At 37.0% G+C, this 14,343-nt stretch overlaps 2 protein-coding genes across 2 annotated transcripts; both read right to left on the reverse strand.

Moving 5' to 3' along the window:
• Positions 1–2,293: 2,293 nt before the first annotated feature.
• Positions 2,294–6,324, reverse strand: LOC115929776. Its single transcript, XM_030999771.1, has 3 exons — positions 5,970–6,324; positions 3,961–4,062; positions 2,294–2,734 (listed from the first exon to the last, which is right to left on the reverse strand). Exons 1-3 carry the CDS (start codon positions 6,036–6,038, stop codon positions 2,495–2,497), a joined length of 411 nt encoding a protein of 136 aa, XP_030855631.1. The 5' UTR covers positions 6,039–6,324; the 3' UTR covers positions 2,294–2,494.
• Positions 6,325–9,708: 3,384 nt separating this feature from the next.
• On the reverse strand, positions 9,709–13,659 carry LOC580305 (prothymosin alpha-A). The gene is made up of 2 exons (XM_794985.5): positions 13,355–13,659; positions 9,709–11,592 (listed from the first exon to the last, which is right to left on the reverse strand). The coding sequence occupies exons 1-2, from the start codon at positions 13,650–13,652 to the stop codon at positions 11,435–11,437; spliced, it is 456 nt and encodes a 151-aa protein (XP_800078.1). The 5' UTR covers positions 13,653–13,659; the 3' UTR covers positions 9,709–11,434.
• Positions 13,660–14,343: the final 684 nt, after the last annotated feature.

Consider the following 14,343-nt stretch of genomic DNA (forward strand, 5'->3'; position numbering starts at 1 on the left):
ACTTCATCAATCCTGGAGAAGGTTTTGGTTGGAGGGTTGCTGTAGGAGCGGAAGGAATAAACATGGCCGTTTCTATGGATGGGAGTTGGGCGTGGCACTCTCATCACAATTTTTTTCTCTCAGAAAGATCGCTCATCTTAAAGTGTAAGGTCTACTATAGTACCGCCCCTACCACCCCCTAACAAAAGATCAATGAAAGAGAAATGCAATTGAAGAAGAAAATCGGAAGAAATTAAGAGTTCAATGTCATAAAACTGACTAGGAAGGGTTGAAGGGCAAATAATAACCAGTTTCGCTAATTAAATTCGTTTAGTCTCGCCAAAGATGGGAGTAGGTGGCAATGTGTAAATTATCTAGCCTCCTTATAGAATATCAAGCAATTTTATTGTTCTCCCTTTGACAAAATATGTTGTAACAATCAGTCTCAACGGAGGGGGAGGGGGTAAATGAAAAAGTACAATGGGAAAGATCTAGGATCCAAGGATTTTTAAATTCTTGGACTATAATCTTAATTTTTATTCTTCCACCAAGCAAAACTGAATAATATGAAATAAAATATCCGGCACCCTATGAAAATAAAGATTTGTAGACAGAAAATATTGTATGAATTGTTGCCCATTTCTCTTAAGTATGCAGGTATGAATTTATCAAAACGAAAATAATGTACCAACTGTGTATACCAACGAGCCAAACGTTGAGCGAGAGGTCATTGCCAAAGAAATTGTAATCGTATATAGCGCCATCTAGCGTTTCAAACATTATATATACCAGCGTTTAGAGAAACCAGGGAGTTGGAATTCCAACATCCCTGGATAAACTGTGGCAGAAATTATTTACAAATAACATGTACGTAATGTACATGAAGTTAATATCGTATTTATGTTTCACAAACGCAGTCGTAAATTCAATTCAAAAGATACTTTATGCTGACCAGAAAAAGTTGTCTGAGTATGGATATGTGATAAAACGTGTAATTTGATTTCGCGCTTTGCCAGATACGAAACTCTATATTCTAACACACTTTCCATTATGTTCTTCTAGTCTCCTACTATTATCGATTATACCATTAGCTAAGGAGAAAAGTCTTACACAAAAATGTGTATTTGTTTCGATGATCCGCCGACATTAGTTAATGTTTGTTTATTATTTTACTTCGTTTTCTGGCATTTTGTACTTTAAGTACTTTACGTACTTTGTCTCATTAGAAATGGAATAGAGTAAAGGGTAAAGATTTTTTTTAAATAAACAAAATTGGCAATATAAGCCCCAGGTTTGCTGAATTACAAAACAATATCACTCCTGAAGACGGACAGTCAACCTGTCCGAAACGTCGAGTCTACTCTCCTGCTCCTGCTCTGCAACTCTACTCAACTCTCCAACTCAATCCAGTCTTCTACTCAAACCTCTCATCCTGTCTACTACTTTCTGGTTTACAGTCCTTTTCAGGACTATACTCACTTCCGAAAGATACTCTTCCTTCCAACCTCCACTTTCTCGCCTTTCCATTTCACTTCTATTTTCTATCCACTTTCCTTAGTCCTTCTAGGACTTTACACATGGTGTACCGTAAACCTCTACCGCGAATATAGATAATATTTTATAAACCTCGAAAGTACTGTATTTGAGTCTTGAGAGGTCTTGTCTGATGTATCTATGTGGGAGCTGAATGATGAAGTATACTATTGAGAACCGTAGTTGGTTTGTTGTTTGATTGATTGATTGATTTAGAGTAATAATAAACACTGAGAAAGTAAGAAAGTGCTTGTAGGTTTTGTGTTTATTCATTTCATGACAAAAATATAATTATTTATACACTCATAACATGACATCATATTTTAGTGATTTATGTGAATACATAAATGGATAAAATATGATAGTTATTTCATCTAGAATGAAAAACCTCTTGACATGTCCATGTAAAAGTAATAGTGATACCAGAATGAACTATTGTCAATGGTCATATCAATATAATTTATTTAAAAAATAGGGATGAAAATAAATAAACATATAAAAGCTTATATCTGACTGGATTGTAATGCTTGCATGGAATCGCCCATTTCCACTTCCATTTACACAAAACGGAGCAACATGACACCAGATATAACCAAGTCCATTCAGAGGGGCATATCGTGTGTCCAGCCACTGGTGCTATGATGGAGTGGAAGAGGGGGGGCATCAGTGTACCGGTGGATAAGTCGCGATAGAACAATAATCACTATACGTCGAAAAACGCGACATATTCTGAGTTGTTCCGGAATGATTGGGAAGAGATCAGCCGCTCATCCCGGCCGCTCATTCCTATATCTCCAGTATTTGATGCCCCTGCTTTCCATTAGTGTAAAAACGCTCTGTTTCCATGCAGCCATCAAAGGAGAAATTCAGATATATATACAAAATAGCAATGTCTCCTGCTTCCCAGTCTGTCATAGGCGAAGGCAATAGGCCTACAGGCAAATGCATGTAGGCCTACTAAAATTTGTATTATTTTCCTGGTTCAGTTTACGGGCTCTGCGATGGGCTCTAGCTCAATGCAAGGTTCCAGAACTACAGGACCGCGAATAAGAGCTATGACAGAACGAAACAGGAAACAGAATATAATGATGAGAACACAACCGATGATATTCCAGTCCAACTCGTAGTGGGCATCACGCGATTGTCGCCTTGCCGCTTTCCATTTCTTGATCTTCTTCTGTTGGAACATGTCGGCGCAGTCGTCAACCATGATCTGCATTATCTGTAACCAAGAATAACGATTTATATTATATTAGGCAAGGAATATTATATAAAAAGAAATAAGACATAGTCTCATCTTTAAATGCATGGAATAATGGATATTTATTTTGCATCGAGGTGTTGACTATAAAAATGGCGGATAGCAAGGAGCAAGGGGTAGGGCACAGCGGGCATGCGCCACTTCGTATCAAGACAATTACCCCAATAGACAATCAGCCCTCGGAAAATTATCCCTCGGAAATTTACCCCCCCCCCCCTGACAATCATCTCCCGAGGACAATTACCCCACGGAAAATTACAACCTACGACAATTACACCCCCCCCCCCCCCCGTGAACAATTGCCCCCTCAGACAATTAACCAAAGACAAGATATGTGCGTCTCCCCCCCCCCCCACACACACACACCCACACGGGGGTTGTTATCCTAGTGGGTAATTTCTGGATGGTAATTAGCCTCCGGAGGAAAATGACCTATGGGGTGAATTTCCGGGGGCGGGGGTAATTTTTCCACGGGGGGGGGGGGTGGATGGTTGTCCTTACGGGGTAATTTTCCGGGGGTAATTTTCCAGGGGATAATTGTCCCGCTGGTAATCGGCCGTGGGTGACTGTCTAGGGGGTAATTGTCCTAGAACCGTGCCACCCAGCGCCCAAATAATCGCTTTAATTTATACACACTCGTCCGGTCGTCCCCGACCTCCAAATTTCCTAATCCCCTTTTAAGGGTTGCTCATCAAAAATAAAAGAGGAAATTATGCCCATGACAGACAATTTTGGTCAGACGATTTGGGGGGAGGGGGACCGATGGGGGCAGGGTTGGTTATCAACGCCCGACAATAATAAGTTTGAAAAATCCCGAAGAGGTGTCCCTATATAGGACCCTAGACTCAAATAAGCTTTAATGACAGGGGCGTCGATCATAATAGGACAGTGAGTGCGAACAGTATGTAGAATTAACTGTGAGAAAGAGTATGGCGTAAGGGAGCATATTATGCGAGAAAGAAAGGGTATAATATAAAACAAGAAAATAGTGTCTCGATCTGCCTATCCCTCCTTTAAAAAGAAGCATAATATTATACACTAGTGAGAGCCCCCGAAGATTAAAACGAGGTGGCATTCCAATAAGAAATGTTATAATTAACGAATTAAAAAAGCAAACTTCAAACATTCAAAATGAGTCAATTCATTAATTTTAGATTAAAGGTATGAAATGGAAGATAAATACTCACTCGCAATCTGTCTTTTAAGACGACCACAGATTCCTGGATCTCCTTTTCTGATATGATCTTCTTTGACATCGTGTCACATTCATTGCATCTCTGCGATCGGTCCTGAGATTGGAAATCATGAAAATAATACAAGTGAACTTTATCTTGATATATTAAAGCACATGATTATTCTCTACACCTGTTTTGCCTGCATGCTATATGGCAAATATATTATGTAGAATCATTAATATGTGCACGTTCGGAAAGTTCATCATGAAATGTCAAAACTGTGGAACATAGGGTTGAAATGTCTAGATAGGCCTGATTTTTTTCTGTATGCACATTTAACCGAACAAAAGAAGAAATCATGCAAAATACCAAAATGTATTCTTCACGTCAACAAACAATATTGTTAGGATCACATTGCTTGACATTTTCGAAATGATTTTTCCCTTCCCAAAATACAGGTATAAAGTTTGATTTGTGTATTACTAATGACATTGAATGTCGAACAAAACTTTCAAACGCCCATTTGAGCATACTTGGATAAAATATTCTGAGTTTATAAGATGCCTTGACGCTCATACTTTGACCTATACATTTTCGAGATGGTGTATCTCAAAAATGACACTGAATGGTAGAAACTACAGCAGGTTCCAATAATATTTCACTCAATAGAATACCACAACAACATTGATATTACCTTGTTTAACAACACACACTATCACCTCACTCTGTCGGGGAAAAAAAGAACTTCAGTTTTCACCGCGACACTGACTTAAACCTCAGAGCTGTCCAAGTAATACATAGTCCGACACAAACATATCATTTTCTTGTAGAATGACGGAAATATAAAAAAAAACTAACAAATCCGAGAATGCCATCCCTTCTTTGGCATAACCTGAAAACGGTGCACTTTTCAATACATTCCCAAACCCTGTGTTTCAGACAGGGAAAATCACGGCTTAATCAATTATTGTACAAACGATTATTAAAAAGAGACAGCTGATTCCCAGTTTAGGACAGGGTTTCCATGGCGACGCCACTTGAGAAAGCATCTTTCGGGTGATTGTGAAAAGGGGGTCTATTTCCGGGAACATCTCTCATTAGTGAAGAGACTGGATGTGATAATTGATTTTACGTTTGGTTTTAGGTTTGTTTCCGTCCAAAGGGAAGACATAATTCTGATAGATTTCTATTTAAAGAGTAGGTCTACCTTGTTGTTGCCGCATTAACACATTCTTCGTATAGAAAAGGAATAGGGTCTAAGTGTTTGGCAGGCACTTGCGGAAATACATGTAAATCCATCGTAATCGGTGTACAAAGTCCAACGCATTATACTCAAGTGCTATAATCTCTATTCAAATCCATGGGATCTACAGGCGAAAATGATGATTTTATCCACAGCTCAGCAAATTCTATGTGCAAATTATATGATCAAGACTGTTTTTGTTTGTGTTCGTGTATAACGAAAATTAATTCCTTACTCCAGAGATTGTATTTAGTGGCATCATGTGATAAATACATGTATATAAGAGTGGACCTTTTTAAAACTGTGTCCATGCAAGGATAGAGCATTTGCTTGAAAATTATGAACGTCTTGTCCCAAAACTTACACATAACGCCTTCTTTTATGTTCGAAATATGCTCAATGATCTGTGATACCTGTGTAACGATTTGTAATGTAGGTGGGTCGATATTCCTCTTTGTTTAAGAGAAGAGCTTGAGGATGACCCCCTCCCCCTCGAGCGTGACCACGCACGTCATTTCGCTTTTTGGCCTTGTTGCTGACAAAACTTTCCTCCAGTGTGTGACTTTGAATAGAGCACGTTTAACGAATCGATATGAAATGCTTCGTTAGATAGCAACATCATACATTCACTTTAAGTGTATGTGAAACACAAATATACTCTATACTTACCATGTAAGTTCTCTGGATAGGAATATTCACAAAAAGACAATTTGGCCCAACTTCCACCTCTTTACCTACTATTTCTTCCAATTTGTTAGATAATTGAATTCAAACTTACCCTTTTATTTAGTCTGGAGTCCCCCGGTAAGACACCAGACAGTATTCCGAATTCACACGTGTGGAACATTTTTTTTTCTTCTTCTCGCAGTATGACGAACTGAATATGAAATTTATTTGTGAAGCAGACGACCCGCAAAGTTTTCCCGCCACGCGTGGGAACCAAATTTATATATTGTATACAGTTCTGTTTCCACTCAGATCGTTGCGTGTCCTTTCAATCCACAATGGACCCTTGGCTGTTACTGTTCTTCCATTTCTGATCTCATGATGAAAAATTACGATGAAGACAATGAAAATAGAGCACTTCAAATGTCAATTACGGCCTACAAAGTCATGATGATATCATGTTCACGACATTTTTTCCAGAGATATAGTTTGCTTCCGGAAGTTTATATATAAACAGCTGCCAGTTTATAATCCTGTTTCCGCGTTGATAACTGTGAAGTCAGCTTATTACAAAGCCAGTCAAAGACAAACATTTCATCCTGGTTTGATACAGGCTTTCCAAAACCACGGTCACAGTCAGAGTCATGGACATGTAGTGATATGGTATATCCGTGTTCAAGGAAAGACTGTGTTTCCCAAATTATGCGGGTCTGAACTTACCGAATTATGAATTGCAGCAAAAAAAAAGAATTCGATGTATTGTCATAAATCATTGTTCGAACAATAAAAGGTGGCAATGTTCTTCTCTCGCCTGTCACGGTGCAATATAAAACTTCGCACTCTTGATAATAAAGTCGGACTACCGAATTGTATACTATAAGCGCTCTGTGAATGACGTATATATAAAATGTATACAGCCACTATCACAACATGATGGAATTTATGGACTGCATGCAAAGTTCAAATTTGACAGCAATTCTTCATGACAGCATGCACACAGGAATCCCACCATCCGAACTCAATTCATCACAATATTTTTGCGGTTTCGTTACGATAATAATGTCCCGGACACTCTTAGAAATTAATGGATGATAGTTATTGAAGATCACTCAAGTGTATCTTTCAAGGACCTCCCTTGAAGTTTAGTGCGAACAGTTTACTTTGGTCATATTCTATTGACTTTTGCAGCGAACGTAAATAAATGTTATAGTATAGTCAATGACATGCTTCCCGGAGCGATACGATTTCAGTAATACAATATCTCGACTTGGCAGAAAACACAAAATGTAGGCCGAAGTATTATTGTGTGTCGCCTAAATGGTATAAAATTATCATAGGCAGATCCTTATAAGCGCCTTCCCTCCCTACCACTAGAAATAAATTTTATTAAAAAAATGTTCATGATCGCTTTGAACATAATATGTACTCCACTACATATAACTTGTAATACAGGGATAACCGATTTTCGAGATTTTTTTTCGAACACCCCCACTTCATCCTTTTCTGACATTAACTTGTAGGTCTCGGTTTTATGTTTTTGCTATAATAGGGACTTTCACCAAGTCAAGTCAATGTAGGCTGTTATAGATTTATACATGTAGTCCTAGACGCCTAGTAGTTTTCTAAAGGTAAATAAATAAATTATTTGACATCAAGTTTCATCGGTGATTTTTAAAATAATAAAACCGCCGACCAAATCGTGTGAGTGGCGTACTTTGGGCAGAGACATTGAGGGCACTCGCTGGCATGTGGGTAAAGAGGGGGGGGGGGGAGGGGACACGGTCTTACTTGTGAATGAAATGCAAATTTAAAAAGGCCATTAATTGATGGGATGATTCGTTATGTCCTCTTCCCATCTTCTTCCTTCAATGGCCTTTTTGCCACCGCCCCCCCCCCACTCTCTCTCTCTCTCTCTCTCTTCCTCTTTCTCTTTCTCCTCCCTTCTCTCTCTTGCCATTTGATTTGGGGCACATGTCCCCGTAGCTACGCAACAGTTGGTGAAATTACATATTTTCTTGTATCCTGGTTCAAAAGACCGAGAAAAGAAATTGTCTCACAATTCATTTTCCTTCAGTTAACCCTCAACCTAACAACTAATAAATCCTTATGCTGCCAGGACTTCAATGAAAATTGTTTGAAATGTTTGATTGTCCTGTAAGGCGACTCTTTACGGGGATATTATGTTCACAGTCTCCAAAACAGAATATAATAGATATGTACGTTGAAATATATATATATCCAAGGGAGGGAGGGAGAGAGGGAGAGGGAGAGAGAGAGAGAGAGAGAGAGAGAAGGGGGGGGGGAGGGGGCGGTGTGTTCTTTTTAGGTAACGCTGTCGACAAATTTGAATTTCATCGAATGGCGAAGGAAGAAAAAAAGGGGGGGGGGGACACAAAACAAAGACAAATATTAGAGATATAGGTGAAAGAAGGGGAAAGCGGAAGGCAAAATGTATATGAGATAAGACCAGGCACGTAGCCAGAGTTTGATGTTTGGGGGGGGGGGGGGGCACAAACATGTAAGCGATCGAGGTAAAGAAAAAGGGGTCTAAAAAAGTTCAATCAATATTGGATTTTTGTGCCTGGATAAGACACCTTCTCGCATCCCCTCCCCTCACTCGATTTCATCCACCTCGTAAGACTGGTCCCCCAATGTCAAGTGACCCTTCAGTGGTTGGACCTACGCTACACTGTCTCACTATATACGTAGTACAATCGGAGCATTCGAAGAAATATACTTAATCATTATTTATATCTAGAATGCAATCCATTGATTAAACAAGTACTATGGCAACGAGAAGGGTCTGTGTACGCAGCTGGTCATGTTCTCACTGTTTCGATTTGTCTTCCATTTTTCTTCTTCTCGCGTTTATGGTCTCATCAAAATATTCGACTGAAAACCAATATTCTTCTTCTTTTATCTGTGACATATTAGTCCATCCCTCCCCATCCCTACTGCTTTTATCAGTTATGGGTCCATTTCATTCATACGACAACTGGATTTATTAGTAAAATTATTGGGTTCAAAAGTCAATTGGCTTGGAATTAAACATTCTCTAGTTAAGTCGATTAATGGAGGATATTTTCCTTCAATTTATGATCGTCATTCTTTCAATTGGTTTGATAAAATAGTACAGAGCAAACATATCCTAACAGCTAGATTTAAAAGTGATATGGGAGATGCTTCCATTACAGTTTGATTATGTACGTAGGCCTATTGTATGACACAGAAGTAAACATTGCTAAATTTGCAATAACGACACCATACAAGGCGTCCCAGAAGAAACGAAACCGAGAATTATCGATGTTTTATCATAACTTAGTCAGATTTATAATTAATAAATGACACATATTTGGAAAGTTTAGATCCTCTTTTTTTATTTGATGCAACTCATATGATGCTTAATTCATGCATGAGTGATTAAAATCAATTTGAAGAGAGGAAACCAAAAAGTCATTTGGCGGACGGTATCTGAATTACAAAGAGAATATCACATTTCTAGAAAGTTGAGTTTCTGCCCTTTCATATGACACATCAATCAGGAAAAATGAGCAAGGAATGACAAAAGTTCTGTTTGTTTAAAGTAGTGCTTGCATTTCCATAATTTTATCAAACGAATTCGTTTTCACTGGCTGCCAGCCGTAGAAAAAAAAAAAGCAGAATTGACAAGAGATTTAACTCCGTTTCGTTGACAATCAGCCATGCATGAAGTCTTTCGTCTACGGCTGATTGTTTTTAATAATCTTTATACAAAGAAACATTTTGACATAAAATAGTAAAATACATAATCATGATTTTTATCATTTACACAAACAAATAATGTCTTTTACATAAATTTAAAATTCCCTCTTGGTTGATGTTTTTTGTGCTCATAAAATAAAATGCATTGTTTCCTACTGGCATTCACCAAATGGAAATGCACATACTTAAGTATATATATATACATGTATCTTACAAAGGACAATACTCCTTCGACACTTTTTGGACAACAACCATATTGTTTTGAACTTCTGCATTTTGCTTGTCTAATTTTTAGAAGAAAGATTGGTCTTCAAAAGAAGACATAAAAAAAGACATTTACACATATCAATCAGCATGTTTACAAGAGTAACAATTGTACAGATAAATAAGACTGGACTTCGGTAAAGCTTCAGTGATAATATTATCTGAATGTTAAGTAAATGACTACCCTGAAAATCTAGATTTAATATAGAGTTGAACAAATTGATAACATAGTACATGTAATTATCATAAGGGATATAAATATATGGGCAATTGGTGATCTCTACCATAAACAATTAGTAAATACGCGGACTGCGTATGGTATCATGAAAAAATCTCCTGATACATCATTTTAAACAACGAAATAAAGTGAAAAAATGGGGATGGACTTACTAATTTTGGTATTTCTGTGATATCTTTTACTTTTGTTTATGCAGCAATGTCTAAATGAAACAAAACATAATATGAAAGTGAAAGGACAAAGGTCCCAATCAATATATTGTTTGTATTAGTTACAAATTTTGCATACTACATATGCAGCTAAAAGATACATTTTGCAATTAAAGTAATACACCATAACTTTTGGGAAAAAACACAATTGCAATGTATCATTTTCACTTCCTTTTGTTTTCATAAAAAGATATACGTACACATTTTGCACTTTCTTTCATATACTCCAGGAATTGTTAATAGGAAGTGAATAAATAATTATCATTACCCTGTGTTACTTTAAGCTTCAAATGAAAAAAAGATAATTCTATCCTCTCCTGCCAATCTTACTCACAATCATTGGTCTGGGCAGGTATCTCAAAATATTGTGATCACATTTTTGTTGTTGTGGGGGGGGGGGGGGGGGGGGGGGTCTGAAAAGGCATTCCAACTATTTTGATAATTCAGCCAAAGGGCATTATTTGGAAAAACTGAAATGCAGAAAACAAATTTGAGAGACAAGTATCTTCTCCAGAAGTTGTACAAAAAAATCAGAGACTTAAAAGTGTTTCAACTCGACCTAGTACTTATAATTTAGCAGTATGGTAATTAAATTACAGGTACACTACTTGAGTCTGATTAGGTAGACTGTCAAAATACTAAATTAAGATTTTGCCTTTAGCTCATGGGAGTAATAGGTTTTGTGTAATGTGTAGAATTATACTCTTATGCCTTTTGACTTATCCACTGTGCTCATTTGTTTGAAAACAAGAGTCCTACATCATGCACACAAGTATTTGTACTATCTTTCTCAAATGACAATGCCAGACATAGTTTCTGGGAATTACAGGCCAACGCCTACATCCTATACTCAATGATGATGATGATGATGATCAATCACGGATGTTGACAGTCCTAGTACAGAATACTACAGATACTTTATAATTTATATTGCAGGAAATTCTAATCTAGTTGTCAATCTGTTCAATGGATTTTTCAAGCACATCCTTCCTGCCAGTACAATTTTACATCAGTGCAAAATATTTACATGTATACATAAATTATAAACTGTACAAGTCATACATTCTAATCAATCTTTTAGATTCCAACATAAAATCACTGATTAGGGTCAATGTCTTATTTTTGTCAGCTATCGGATAACTTGGACTTTTTACTTGATGTTGAATCCCAGTCCTTGGCTTCTCTTTTGCCCGTCTGGTCTTCATCATTGTCTGCATTTTTTGGAACGTCTTCCTCCTCATCATCTTCATCCTCCTCTAAACCCACATCATCAGAATCATCCCCTGAAATATCAAGAAAAGAAATAACTGTGTACACAGAATTCTAAATATTTGTTTATATTAAAATAATTACCAGTGATGATGACAACGATGACGACGACGATGATGATGATGTTGATGATGATGATGATGATGATAATGATAATGAAAATAATGATGATGATGATGAGGAAGATGAAGATGAAGGTGATGATGATGATGATGATGATGATGATGATAATAATAATGATGATAATAATAACAATAATAATAGCAGTAATAGAATTTAGTAATAAATGTAGTGGGTTCTTGAATAGCGCCTGTGCCTGTCAAACTTGACACTCCTGGTGCTCCACAATTAAAATTTTAAAGAGCAATTGAATCTTTCCAAAAATAGAACAAACAAAACAAAACAAAAATTATGTATGGCATGTAAAATATGTTGCTCAAAGACTTACGTCATGGAAAAAATATGCCATTTGATTTTAATCTACAAGAATTGACAGACAGAGATTTAATGAGTAACTGTTACTGTTAGCCACTTAGCAAGATAGCATACAGCAAAAGAAAAACATCCTTGTTGTGTATCATGAGTTCATGACTTGTTGTGCACTTGGGCTGTTCTGAATGTCATTATTGGTCTAAATTTTGAAATATTCCAAATTGTTCATTCTTTAATTTTCATCCATTTCCCCTCTGAATTTTCTGATCTACTAACAAGAGTTAGAACAACCTGTCCTTGGTTTGAATATTTGTACACAGATTTTCACCCCCTGTTGACTGTCAAACTAGGGTAAATTTGACAAGGCAATACAATAGACCATATCTGACAAAAAATTATATATCATAGATCAATTGTGACATTTATGAAAAGTTTGGTCACACTAGTGAGCCAGTCCAATACCCAGATGTTGAGTATCCGGACAATTGATTTAAAACAGCATTTTGAAGAAGTTTACATGTATCAACATTTTATAAACCTTTAAGACTTATGTTGAACAATATTATAAAGGACACATATTTATACTTGTGAGTGCTGTTTGATAAATATTTTTCGATAAATCAAAAGGTAAAAGAGAAGACTTTATGTTTGTTAAGTATCCGGTCACCCAACACCCAATGACGCAAGTTCACAAGTGTGCCTATTTTTGGACCTGTGACTTGCGCGTGGAGAGTACCCTACTAAACACAAATATAACATACCAAATATCAACTAAATCTTTAACAATTGTTCAAAAAATGGTCATGATTTCAAAGTCGTTATCTTTCTAAACTGTCTCGTCTCAATTTTCTTATTTTTAAAAATTATTTTTCCTAAAAACCAAGACAACTAATATCTTCGTCTCGGCTCAGATCCTCATTATGGTCTCTAAGTACTTCACTCACGCGCCGCCCACCTGCACTGCTCCGTATAATGCTGTATGTACTTGGATCTTGCAGCAGTTTGCAGTGAAACCTGTGAGAAAGTGTACCGGTATGTTATTTATAATGTTTTCGAAAAATACTCCAAAAAAGAAAAGAAAATTGACACAAATCAGGTAAGAAAGATAACGATTTTGAATCATGACCATTATTTTTCACAATTGTTGCAGATTTAGTTGATTTTTTGTATGTTATATTAGAAGGATAACCTCCACGCCATTTATGTAACTTCGGCAGACTCACAGTGCCGACGATCTCCGACCTGAGCGGAGGAAGGATACAAGAGAGAGCTAGAGCTAGAGTTACAGGTCCAAAGTATAGACACACTAGTGAGCTAGCGCCTAACCACCCCCATCATACATACCAGCGCCTGTCACACTCGTGAGAACGTCTCCCTCTCCACCAGCAGCTCCGCCTGCGTCTCCGGCGGCCCCGGATTTGGCGTGAGGCCTCACACCGCTGCTTTTTAGTTGTGCACTTTCTTGCTTCTCTTTCTCCACCTGAACCGTCAAAAATGCATTCACATCTGCCTGTACCTTAGAAATAGCATCTCGAACAGACTGACGCGAGAATTTCCCGTCATTTGTAGCGAGAACACACTTGATATTGGTCCTTTCTCCGGACTTCAATGAAATTTCGCATGAGACACAGGGCGCCGCCATTTTGAATATAAACAGGCACTTTCGTATGTCAGTGTAACTTTACTGAATTAATTTATTTTAGTCATAACATATCTTCCATTTATCGTTATATAAATATATCTATAAATATCCTAAAATATTTTAAGTATCAAATTACTTCTAAAACTAATTGAAAGTTACTCAAATTACATCAAATATATGTATAGTTTAAATTGATTGATGTCGTGGACCTTGAATGAAGCAAAAATACTTTAGTATTTTCATTACACGCACGGTCCCTCTATAACTCGGTACAGCTTGAGTAGGGTAAATATAGCTAATCATCTTTGTTCATACATATTTACTTTAAAATACTGAGCTGATAATTACGAAGAATTGAGGATTTCTACAGTCTTACGAGCTCACTGGATCTGGAGTTAAAGTTATGAACATGTCCCGTGTGCTTCAATCTGTGTTGGTTTTTTTTTTTTATAGCCTAACCCTGGCCTTGATAATCAGCCATCACTAGTATCAGTATTATCAGTGTACACAAAACAATGGCTGTTGCATCAAATGGATCTTAAATTAAGACTAGACTTGTCAAACCTTGTTACTAATGAGTAATGTGTGGATTTCATCATTAGTGAATATGGTGAAATTTGGTACTTGTTGAAAAGTAGACCTAAATATTAAATTTTTCAAAAATATATCTGATTGGTGATTATTGAAATAA

The sequence above is a fragment of the Strongylocentrotus purpuratus genome, unplaced genomic scaffold (assembly GCF_000002235.5).
Source record: "Strongylocentrotus purpuratus isolate Spur 01 unplaced genomic scaffold, Spur_5.0 spur5_scaffold_5, whole genome shotgun sequence".
In the NCBI taxonomy this organism is placed as follows: domain Eukaryota; kingdom Metazoa; phylum Echinodermata; class Echinoidea; order Camarodonta; family Strongylocentrotidae; genus Strongylocentrotus; species Strongylocentrotus purpuratus.

What these genes read in the sequence shown, in the direction of transcription:
- LOC115929776 (XM_030999771.1), bottom strand. Translation starts at nt 6,038, where the DNA reads ATGTTCCACACGTGTGAATTCGGAATACTGTCTGGTGTCTTACCGGGG. An exon ending in ACTCCAGACTAAATAAAAGG is followed by an intron (nt 4,063 to 5,969) that starts GTAAGTTTGAAT and finishes TTCCAATCTCAG; the next exon opens with GACCGATCGCAGAGATGCAA. An exon ending in TCTTAAAAGACAGATTGCGA is followed by an intron (nt 2,735 to 3,960) that starts GTGAGTATTTAT and finishes TCTTGGTTACAG; the next exon opens with ATAATGCAGATCATGGTTGA.
- LOC580305 (XM_794985.5), bottom strand. Translation starts at nt 13,652, where the DNA reads ATGGCGGCGCCCTGTGTCTCATGCGAAATTTCATTGAAGTCCGGAGAA. An exon ending in CACGAGTGTGACAGGCGCTG is followed by an intron (nt 11,593 to 13,354) that starts GTATGTATGATG and finishes TTGATATTTCAG; the next exon opens with GGGATGATTCTGATGATGTG.